Source organism: Symsagittifera roscoffensis, chromosome 4 (genome assembly GCF_963678635.1).
Source record: "Symsagittifera roscoffensis chromosome 4, txSymRosc1.1, whole genome shotgun sequence".
Taxonomy (NCBI): domain Eukaryota; kingdom Metazoa; phylum Xenacoelomorpha; order Acoela; family Convolutidae; genus Symsagittifera; species Symsagittifera roscoffensis.
In genome coordinates this window covers 21,835,948-21,848,253 of record NC_087065.1, presented here as the reverse complement: position 1 = coordinate 21,848,253, position 12,306 = coordinate 21,835,948, and the positions used below count along the sequence as shown (strand labels likewise).

The window sequence follows — 12,306 nt, the reverse complement described above, 5'->3', positions numbered from 1 at the left end:
CGTTGCTTGCTTAGCCAGAAAAGTTTTTGTTTCATTTGGTTTTAAGGTTAAGATTGATTTTTTGCTGTAGTCTTGAGGCTTCATTTTAGCAAAGAGGGGTAGGCATAACGTGCATGCGCTCGCACACAATTTGTTTTGTGTTGTGTTCAGTTGTTTAATTTCAAGTCTTAAAATGTTCAATGCTGAATAGACCACTGACGCAGGTGATATTACCCGTGATGTGCGTAGCTTGTTTTGTGTGCAGTCTGTTGCATCAGTCGTCCTCCTGGAGCATCTCATCAGCCTCAGGACTGTTAGTTCTCTCCTCTTCTAGTATTGGCGTACGTTCTTTTTTGAATCACTTGCTTTGCCCGAGTGGCTTTTTGTTTAATGTTGGTTTAAGCTTAAAACTGCTTTTTTGCTGCGCTCTTGAGGCTTCATTTTAGATGAGGTATACAAACATGAACAATTGCTCGAGCACAGTTTCTCTGGTGTTTTAATCAGTGGTTTATTTATTTTAAACAACAAATCCTCAGGTTTGCCAAGATACACTCCATGATCTAACGATATAATTATGTTTGTATAAACACTCGTGTTATCATTGGTTCATTATTTCTTCAGTGACACAATGGAGTTTAATCGCGGCAACATTTGGCACACTCGGATCCAAAAAAGGAAGGAACCCATTGACTGAATCGGCCGATCGAATGCAACTGAATAGGTACTTACGATTTTCTGTTCCTTGCACCTCTGTCTATCTCTGATGTTAGTGTACTGTTCTATTACTGTCTCCCCAAAGAAGAGCAGTTTGGCCTGCTGGAGAAACAGGAACCCCACTGGGAGGAGAGATGAAAGCCAGCCCGAAGTGGAGAGATGGCCGAGTGGTACAAGTCACGATACAACAGCCCCCGACGACGGGAGATACGAAGCGCCTGCAATTAAGAACCTCAATGGTCGGAAATAACATTTATGATGAACTAGTTTATTCTGGTATTATTGCATCATTCAATGAGTTTTGAGAGCAAAGGAACTTTGAGAGAAAACCGTTGCGTGAGTAGGCAGCTAACACTACCGTTGCAAAATGATCAGAGAATCGAAAGATTGAGTCAATTCTCATTATACTAAATATTCAATTGTTTTAATCAACTCCAATATTTATTTTAAGAAAAAAACACTGTACACTTTAATTGACGCCATTAGTCATTTCGATAATGGAAACTTCTAGGCTCCTCTGAATGATCAGGTTAACATCAATACATCGTGACTATACTTTATTCTGTTTCTATTCCGAGCAATTTACCTATGCTCATGAACCACTGGAAAAAAACTGGAACGGGAAAAATGCCACCTTTTCAGGTAACGATGTACCGAAAAGAGCAAAGTTTATGAAAACTTTTTTGCTAAAAACTGAAAAATTTCGACCAAAAACCGTGCAAACAGCAGCACGAAGGGTAGTGTCAGATGAGGGTAAAGCAATTAGCATGTGTGCCTATTAGCATGCGATAATTGTTTGAATTGGGTGTTCATCCAGATCAAAAACAAACTAGCCTAAATTTTCAGATAGTTTCAAAAACCACTAGATTTGTTAAGGAAATGAACATTTCAATTGCACGCTAATGAAATTTGCAAATTTGATTATACAAAATTGAAATAGCGATTCTTCAACCTACATGGCTTTACATGGGCATGCTAATCGACACACATGCTAATAGGCTGGTCCCCGTGTCGGATTGTTCCTTAGACTACCTGTATATTTACGACGATGTCACTTTAATATGTCACTTGCCTGCAAAATAGTGCCAGTTATGTATGCCGGCAATCAATGCCCACAATACTTTTACAGTTAGTCTCGAGTTGATTCTTCGAAATTGAGATCGACCTCTTCATAATTTTCGACCAAAGCAAAAGCGTGTTGTTGAAATTTTTGTTTTCTTAACATTTCTGAAGGACATCCTACAAAATTTATCCAAACTATCTGTGTAAAAACAAAATCCATACGTTTTTTTGCCGCAGGAAATTTTATTTCGATGTAACTAATGACATTAGTTTTGCACGGGTTCCATTAATACTGGATCAACGACGCAGAAAAAGGTTTTAATTATGAGCAATTTAAAAACATTTTAAAATCCGTTTAACGAAATCGTTTGAAAAAATTCGAGCATCTTCATTGTCTCAGCCTCATTGCAAACTTTACTGTCACGCGAAACACAAATTGCTTTCGCACGATAAATAAGCAACTCAGAGACTGCTATCAAAGTTTTATTCAACTAAAAAATCTAATTTCAATATATAAGAATAATTGTCGCGATAAACAAAAAGGAATTAGTCAAAACATACATATATGACCGCATGAAGACGAAACAAAGAAGTTGGCAGACGGCGTTAGAAATTTATAAATAAGCACATCGGGTGAATTTCAACAATCGCGGGCAAAACCTGAAATTGATTCTCTTATAAATTTTATTAGAACGGGCAGAGAAAGAAAAACAAACAAAAACAGTTACTCACTAACAACTTGAACACCTTCCTCCCGCGATTGTGGAAATTCAGGACACCTGTTTCTCAAATTGGTACAAGGGCGAAAATTTTACATGACAACAACTTGCGCCATCTGTGAATTCTGTTCAGATACCCTGGATATGGAATGTTGTGACATAATACTATTTTTTGGAGGGCAACTCCGTTTAGCCAGAGGAGAGTCTGGAGGGAACCAGGAGAGTCCGTCCCCGATGGGATTTCGACTGTTTGGGAGCAGAAATACCCTGAGGAATGACCAGTCCTTCTCATATTCTGCCTGAGTGACCCCGTACATTAGGAAAATGTTGTTCCTCCAGCCGTAGTCATAAATATTGCGAAATTGCTGAAATATCAATCATAAAAAAAAAACATTTTTTTTTCGCACCCTCAGCCGTAATCCACAAAAAAAGTGAGGGACAAAAGAAAGAATTTGCTTTTTTAAACAACAAATCCTCAGGTTTAGCAAGACACAATCTACTATCTAAAAAGATACAATTATGTTTATATAAGCACTCGCGTAATCATTGGTTCATTAATTCTTCAGTGACACAATGGAGTTAAATCGCGGCAGCACTTGGCACCCTCGGATCCAAAAAAGGAAGGAACCCATTGACTGAATCGACCGATCGAATGCAACTGAATAGGTACTTACGATTTTCTGTTCCTTGCACCTCTGTCTATCTCTGATGTTAGTGTACTGTTCTATTACTGTCTCCCCAAAGAAGAGCAGTTTGGCCTGCTGGAGAAACAGGAACCCCACTGGGAGGAGAGAGATGAAGGCCAGCCCGAAGTGGAGAGAGATGGCCGAGTGGTACCAGTCATGTGACAGCAGCTCCCGACGACGGAAGATACGAAGGGCCTGCAATTAAGAACCTCAATGGTCGGAAATAACATTTATGATGAACTAGTTTATTCTGGTGTTATTGCATCATTCAATGAGGTTTGAGAGCAAAAGGAACTTTGAGCGAAAACAGTTGCGTCCTCCTTCATAATTTCGACCTTGACTCTGTCAATTTTTTTGTTCTAGATTGTTTTCCTGGTTATAGTATGGTTGATATGGTTGTTCAGAATAAGGATAAAAAAGAATAGTGACGCCGGTAATTAAAGTAACTATGGATAATCACTTGGTCTCAAATTAGTCAACTAAGCCTACAAGCGACCGTATTTCGAAAAAAATGGCATCAACCAAGTTAATAAACTGACAAAAATGGAACAAGGCAGGAGATCGTAGCGTTCGCAAGCTGTAACTTTGAGAAGAGTAGGACTATCGTTTTTTTTTCTATCACAATAAGGTATCCGTGCGCCAGTTCGCATCTTCTCTGTCGCAAAATGATCAGAGATTCGAAATATTGAGTCAATTCTCATTATACTAATTATTCAATCATTTTAGTTATCTCCAATATTTATTTTAAGAAATAAACACTGTCCACTTTAATTGACGCCATAAGTCATTTCGATAATGGACATTTCTAGGCTCCTCTGAATAATCAGGTAAACATCAATACATCATGCCTATACTTCATTCTGTTTTTTTTCCTATGCTCATATTAACCTATGCTCATTAACCACAATCTGGAGAAAAAAAGGAACGGGAAAAATACCACCTTTTCAGGTAACGATGTACCGAAAAGACCAAAGTTTCTGAAAACGTTTTTGCTAAAAACTGAAATATTTCAACAAAAACCGTACAAACAAGAACAGCGTGTCGGATGAGGGTGTAGCAATTAGCATGTGTGCTTATTAGCATGCGATAATTGTTTAAATTGGGTGTGCATCCAGATGAAAAACAAATTAGCCTGAATTTTCAGATAGTTTCAAAAACCACTAGATTTGTTAAGGAAATGAACATTTCAATTGCACGCTAATAAAATATGCAAATTTGATTATACAAAAACTGAAATAGCGATTCTTCGAACTACATGCCTTTACATGAGCATGCTAATCGACACAGATGCTAATAGGCTGGTCCCCCGTGTCGGATTGTTCCTTAGACTACCTGTATATTTACAACGATGTCACTTTAATGTCTTCTGATGCACGTAAGGCTTGTGCAGGGTCCCGTTTATGTTGGTATGTCAAAAACATAATTATCAGTACTGAAATTGTTTTCTAACCCAACCAACTGGTCGCTATCTTGGTGGTATGATTGCCTGTCCTATTTACCTCAAATATCAGTGTTACATCACTGCATGCAAACAACTAGATCACACAACAACTTCCTACCAAAACCATCAAACTAACAAAATAATAAAAGAAACGGACTATGCTTAGACAGGCTGGATAGCTTTCCCTAGAATCACTGCAAATCGCAGAAACCACAATTAAATCTATGATAAATTATCTAGTTTATGAAATCCTAGCTATACGCCCTCATCATTCGCTCCAAGTTCGAAGTCATGACATTTGTCCCAAATTTCACAGGTATCAAAACTGATCTCTCTATATCGATCACACAATATCACAACACCCCTGCATCATTTCATGAACACCCAAAAGATAGAATGTACAAACAGAAAAAGTAAAGAAGGGAGCTATTATCGTTTTCAATAGACAATGTTGTGCTTACTACAGTTCTGCCAATATTTTCGTGTTCTTTGTCAAAATGGGCCGACAGTCTCTTTTGAGTTGGAAGAGCGTCCATGTACATGATGACGAAAACTGGCGGCTAGAAAGACTATCTTGATTTTTTACTTAAACAACACCGCAAGGAAACCATCTTATCAAAAATACAAACCAATGAGATGGTCACATTTTTAAAGCCTTGGTTTAGTGAACTTTTTTTAGTGATCTCTGACTATCCCCCTTTTGCGAAGGGGGGCGGGGGGGGGGGGGGGGGGGTGGTGACGAGTTTCGTTAAAAGGTAAAACATTCACAAAATCTTAATCAGTGAAATATTTCCTTAAGGGTGAGAAATAGTAAAAGAGATCCCAAAAATAACAAGGATAGCAGGTTACAGTGCAATTAGCACAGAATGTTCTGACCATAGATTTAAAAAATACAAGTTTTTTTCAAATTAGTTTCATTTTTTCTGCTTGGTGCGATAAAAGCATCTGAACGAAAAACCAGAGCTTAGCAAAATTCTACAGTCAATTTTGTTTTCGCAGTTTCTTGAATTTTGAAGTTTTTGATTCCAAAAAAGCGCTAAAAACTCAAAAAAAATTTTCTACTCGAGTAAAACCATGTTAAATTAGGCTATTGTAAGCTATAAAGCTATTGAAAAATGTTATTGTTACTCTGCTCGCTCGCTTTACTCGCTCTAAAGCTGTTTTTCTTGATACTGGGCCAAGTTTTAAACAATTTTTAATGTTCGTATCTCGACTGAAAGGGCTTTAATAGGATACATCAATCGACCTATTCCGATGATTATTTGTGGTACCTGATTTTGTGTGGAAAACAAAAAAAACTAAAACACACGCGAATACAAAGTTCCTCCCTCTTTTCCAAATGGTTGATACAACTATCAAAAAATGAGAACAAGGATAGCCGGTTACTGTGCAAGTACCATTATTCCGACCAGAATCTTTAAGTAAACTAATTTAGAAAAAAAAATTAGTTTAGAAAAGAAAACTAGTTTAAAAAAATTGAGGTAGTTTTTACTGCTTGGTGTGATGAAAGGATCTGATGTAAAAATATAATTTAGGCATATTAGACAGTCATAGTAATCTAGGCAAATTGGACAAAAAAATTTTATAAGACAAAAAATCAAAGACTTCAAACCGGTTTTTCTCGACACAAGAAAAAATTTTGGAATTTTTAAAGTGGTTCGACGATTGAAAGGCTTTTAATATGATATATCACTCAACCCAGTCCGATCATTATTTGTGGTATCGATCATGATTTGTGATCATAATTTTCAATGGTCGGAATAACAAGCTTTTAATGGCGAGCCTAAAGCTTCCCCATGGTCATGATTTTGTAGTGGCTGTTCTATCATATGTGGCTGGGAGCACTTAAGACCATGTAACAAGTCGGAGAGGTTGTATCTATGATTTTATCGACCTTTTGTTTTTTTGAGCTCTCAAAAGCAAATCTAAAGACTCTTTCTTGAAAAAAAGTTGGGATCTTGTTAACTACGCCCCCCCCCCCCCCTATTGCAATGGGGGGGGGGATAGTTAACAAGATCCAAAGTTTGCCCACAAATATATATATGGTGGATAATCATAGAAACCACGTTAAGCAACGTTGCGGCTGTGAAAAAATCTGGTTTGAATTACAATTATGAATTCACTGGAGAAAAGCGTATTCAAGCGCTGTAATTAGCGTTCAAAGTTTACCGTCAAAGGCCACAAATTCCAGTATTGATCAGGTTAACTTGAAGCAAACTCCTCACTAAGAGCATCAAGAAAAACATCGATCGATATTTTTCGACATATATTTTGGTCCAAAATATATGTAGAAAAATATCGATCGATGTTTTGCTTAATGTTAAAAGAAATGATAAAACAGATGAAAGCGAAGGCTCCAAAATTTTTGGAGCCTTCGCTTTCATCTGTTTTATCAATTCTTTTAAATCCGAACTTTTTCGGGAGTTAAATACGAACTTTTAATTGCAGCAGCAGTATTTATTTTGAGTTTTTCTTACAGGCCATCTTTTGCTATATGTGGTAACAACACAGCAACTTACAGCGCTGCAGTAGCTGATTCAAGGGTGGACAAGGATTCGATTTTGACACCCTGTCCACTTAGACAGTCCCCCTTTCGATACTGTTTTACGGGATCGTTTTATGCTGACCGACCCTAATATTTTTTTGTAAAGGAGCCTTTGAGGGGTAGGCGAGGGCTACACAATTTTTGGTTAAACTTTCAATTTTTTTCGCCTGCGGCGGAGAAAATGTCGACAAAATGTGGTCTTTATATTGTTTTGAGAGAGCTCAAAAAAAACAATTGGACCGACCTGAAATAAAAAGACTTTTGATTTTTGAAATTCCCCCTTCTCCCTGGAGAAACTCCAAGATCCGCGCGTTTTCGGGCAATTCATTGGCGGATTTAAATCCGCTCTGCATTGTTAAAATCAATGCTTTTTGCACTCTTTAAACAATCATCTTTGTACACCAAAATACGCATGTCTGCCATTATGAATAAACGAAAAACCCTTTGGGCACCGAGTAGATCAACTAGCTGTTAAGTAGCAAATCTGCAATGATAACCGTTCAGAACACAATCTTGTTTAATGTGAAGATCATGAATGAAGTAAGTTAGTCACCTTTGTGAATCGGAACTGGATGTTAAAGTAGAAGTGTGCAGTGGCTACGAGGTAGAGTGCACCTATGATGAGATAGACGAGGAAGGAGAAGAAGAATTTGTGGTTGAAGTGGCCCACACAGTTGTTAATCCAGGGACAGTGGTGGTCCATCCTCAACACACACTTCTTACACACAGAACAGTGGTGGGCACGAGGGGGTTTCGGACCTACAGTCATCATCACTTTAAACAGTCATGCAAAATAGTACGCAGATTCAATCACTGTATATCCATCATCCTTTTTCGGTAAGTAGATGCAGATCTTTAGAACCAAATGTAAAAAAACTACCCCCCCCCCCACCTCCCTCCCTAAAAAAAGTAAAGCTCTTTCGCCCCGGTATTAAAGTTGGATTCAGTGAGCTTTGCGCTTGATGTAAGATGCTCGATTCCAATAGGTTAAAAATAAAAATTTCAAACTGGAACCAAGTTAACCTCATAAGCCGTTTAAAATTGATCCGATCTTTAAGCGCGGGGTTAGCCAGGATTTCAGTGTGCATTTAGTATTAAGGCCGGAGTCTAGCGTTTTACGTACAGTGCTGGACTCTAAGGCGGGGGGGGGGGGGGCTCTGGATTCCAATTGATCGTTTTTTCATGCTACTATTTTTGAAAATGTGGTTATAGAACAATGACGTAACGCAGAGGATGTTATTCAGAGGATTCCAAATATTGCATATCTTTTCAAAATAAAATAAATCTACCAAAGCCTCCCAGTATAAATATTACACAAATCTAACACGAATTTGGCATACCTATGCATCGTTTGCACACTCCAATGATCTGCTTGGCTGCCCTTGAGTCATTCGGCGGTGAGCCTGGATTCGTGGTCAAACACTTGAAGTAGTTGAAGGAGACATTGGCCAGAATCCAGTGTCCGACTATGATGTGGAACAGGATCTGGAAGGGATCCAGGGTGCGGAGGACGAGAGGGAGGTAGATGACATAGTGCAGACATATCTCGAAGGAGAGGATGCTCACTCCAACCAGCACAAAGGCCTGCAGTACACATTTAACATACATAAGTCATGTTATAATATTGTTTTTTAATGTCGACATAAACGAACATTGGACTTCCTTTGTTTAGAGCCGACATATCTTCGAATCTTTAATCTAAGAAAAGCTGAGAACAAGTTCGAACTGCAGAAACGAGGCTAAATCAAATAAGCTTGACCGAAAAATTAAGAGTAATCAATTGTTACAAAATTGGAATCTCTTGAACTATATCCCCTTTGGCAAAAGGGGGGATATTCGTTACTAAGTATCAAATTCTGATATGCTTAACCGTTGATTTATTTATTTCAAAGGGATATGCTTCAAGGGGGATATGCTTAACCTTTGATTTATTTATCTAACTTCACCTTTGTGCTAGTTAGAGAGATCCTAGATATTTACCTACTAACAATGTTTGGCCTTTCGTGATCTATGCTGCAGCAATAAATCAAACAGTAATTTTGAACACAGGCGAAATGATGCATCGAAAAAAGACGTGAAATAACGACTAGATGAATTGAAAAATTTTTAAAAAACCAAGGCGAAAATTATTTTTATGTGGAGACAGAGTAGTCTGGATCGCGTTGTGTTACCGTCGATAACACCGAGCACATCCGACTTAACACTCCAGCTAGGCGCACCTTCCAACCTAACCCTCAGCCAAGACATCAGACCTAAACTGAAAGTCCTCATGTGTCATTCATGGCAGTGGCAGGGTCGTCTCTATTTACACCCCACCGCTTACAGGTAAATCCTTCTCGGATTGCATGCTAAGTATCCCAGACCTTCCTTTTAAAAAACCAATTTTTAAAAAACCAAGGCGAAAATTATTTTTATGTGGAGACAGAGTAGTCTGGATCGCGTTGTGTTACCGTCGATAACACCGAGCACATCCGACTTAACACTCCAGCTAGGCGCACCTTCCAACCTAACCCTCAGCCAAGACATCAGACCTAAACTGAAAGTCCTCATGTGTCATTCATGGCAGTTGCAGGGTCGTCTCTATTTACACCCCACCGCTTACAGGTAAATCCTTCTCGGATTGCATGCTAAGTATCCCAGACCTTCCTCGGAGCAGTTCAGGCTCTAGCCTTTAAGTTGCTCCGAAATGCTCACTTATCTCCACAAACTACAGAATGCATAAAGATACATAAAGACAAAAGAAAAAATATGTCAGAAAACGGCCAATACTTAATGGCATTGTTCTTTTAAGCGTTCAACGCTGTGTATTGACAGGCATTTATACGTTAAGTGCAATAGAATGCAACTACTAACGTAGTTCACATTGATCAAAAGCACATAAGCGCTATTCGAATTGCATATTTTATTTGAAATAGCGGTCGAAATCACACAAAATTACAGGCATTATTTCGAGTTTCAATTAAGCTCGCTTTAAATCAACACTTCTTTGTGTTGTCGGAATTTAATTCGGCGTGACGCGCGAACAGTTGTGAATTTTTAACCGCTCGGTCAATTTCTGTCTCGTCATAGTTTCCTCTTCGATTTTATGATAGTTATATTTGGTGGGACTTTAAGACTGCGCTGCACACAAATTCTCCAATTCTATTTCAGAAAATTCCAACAGTTTAACTTACATGTTGTAACTGCATTTGTCCGCTTAATGTCTTGTCCTTTTTACTTAGCACCCATTTTTAATAAACCCGACAAAACTAAGAAAATTCAACGATATATATCTTTTCTAGGATACGGTAAATATTAATTTGGTAGAGTCAAGGTTAAATGACTCAACAAAACGAAGTACAAGCATCAATTCCGCCCATGTTGTGCGTCATTTTTACATCTTGGATCAATTGTGCTGGGAGGCGGAGCAATAAGCAGAATGGTCCAAGTGCAGAATGGGTCCAAGAGCAGAAAAACAGAAAAATATTGACTTAAATTGGTTTATATGGGCTAATTGATAAAAAAAATTATTATAATCGTTAAAAAATACCAAGAAAACGAATAAATTATGCATGAATTGACTAATTTCATTAAGTTTTTTATTAGACTTTTTTTAAAAATTCTTGATTAAATTGCTCAAATTATGCATAAAATGTTCGTTGCTTTGCTATTATTGACATTTCTGATAATTATTTTACCGATTACCTTATAGAAGTTGATATTTTTCTGTTTTTCTGCTCGACCCATTCTGCTTATTGACTGGCCACCATTGTTATGGTTACATCTATGACACGTAGAAAAGCCATATGATGATATACAGATTCAGGACCATAACACCTCCTTTCAGGTACACCTCCTTTACACCTGTACCCACAATACTCCCCATATTTTATTACCCATTCCATTAACTCCCCACACTCACATATCCGAGTGCGCCTATGATGCGTCCGAAGAAGTTGAAGAAGGGGTCTAGGAAGCAGTCGGCTGGGTTGTAGTAGGTGTAGTAACTCGTGTAGAACAGACTCTTCAGCTCAAACACCACCGACTGAACAAAGAAGAACAACATCTCTCCCGCCTCTTTTCTTTGCTCTCCCACAACCTCCGATCGATCGGAACAATCCGACAATCAAACCTGGGGATCGAACATGGCGGCAAAAATGATGCACATGTCAACTGAAAAAAACTATCAATCTTGCTTCTGATGGTGCTGCCAAGAGTCAGAAACGGTCAATATACAATTTTTCCTATCAGCGCTTAAAGCGCAGGAGATAAGACAGCTGAACACTAATGAATACGGGTCGAATCTCGGACGAGACAATGTTGGTGAACAAATATTGACCAGCCGAGAATCATAAATGGAGAGCAGGCAATCAGCAAAAAAATGGCCTAGATCCTGTGTGCCGTCCCAATTTTCGTGCAAAAAAAAACAGTCGATTGGCTGCCGACTAGGACTTCTGCCATTGACTCGACAAAGCATGAATCATATCAACTTTCAAAACAGCGTCTAAACGAATCCGCACAAAACTTAAAACACAGAGACAAAGCTGAGCTTCGCACCACCTGCGATACAAAATAAAATGCCATAATCAAAAGATAATGTGTCTCAAATGAAAAGTGAAAAACTTGAATGAATTGTTGAAAATCGCAGGCTAAAAAATTCGAAAAATATTATTGCAATTATTATAAAAACCAATTACCTAAAAGATAAGAAGGATTTCGGTTACACAAATTGCATTCATTTCTTTGAAGCAATAGATCAAAACGCTCAGAAAAGAAAATTTTGTTAAAAAAATATCGAGTTCCAAAAGTTTCTAAACGTACACGAAAACTTTCCTTAAATCTTGCAACCAAAACCTGCATATGCTACAGGACAGATTTGACCCTCTCACCAACTAAAGGGTCCCGCGTCTGGTATGTTTTGGCCGACCAATCCTAAAACTTTTCAAAACGCGAATGGGAGCGCAATTTTGAACGGGAGCGCGTGCCGAAAAAATGCAAGTTTTTGGTCAAAATTTTCCAAAGTGCCCAAACGCCCGTTTTTTCAAAAATTTCTCTGCGGTCAAAATAGAATATTTATAGTAATCTGGGAATGCTCGGAAAATCAATTTGGTCGACCTAAAAAAAGGTCGACAAAATGTTCAAGAACTTTTGAAAATCTTACATCTGCGCCTTCTACAGGAT

General features: G+C 38.2%; 1 protein-coding gene across 1 annotated transcript; it reads right to left on the bottom strand.

The window, feature by feature from the left end:
• Window positions 1-2,442: 2,442 nt before the first annotated feature.
• On the bottom strand, window positions 2,443-11,294 carry LOC134843927 (palmitoyltransferase ZDHHC16-like). Its single transcript, XM_063860279.1, has 5 exons — window positions 11,048-11,294; window positions 8,487-8,730; window positions 7,700-7,905; window positions 3,149-3,355; window positions 2,443-2,839 (listed from the first exon to the last, which is right to left on the bottom strand). The coding sequence occupies exons 1-5, from the start codon at window positions 11,189-11,191 to the stop codon at window positions 2,567-2,569; spliced, it is 1,074 nt and encodes a 357-aa protein (XP_063716349.1). The 5' UTR covers window positions 11,192-11,294; the 3' UTR covers window positions 2,443-2,566.
• Between the last annotated feature and the right edge of the window lie 1,012 nt (window positions 11,295-12,306).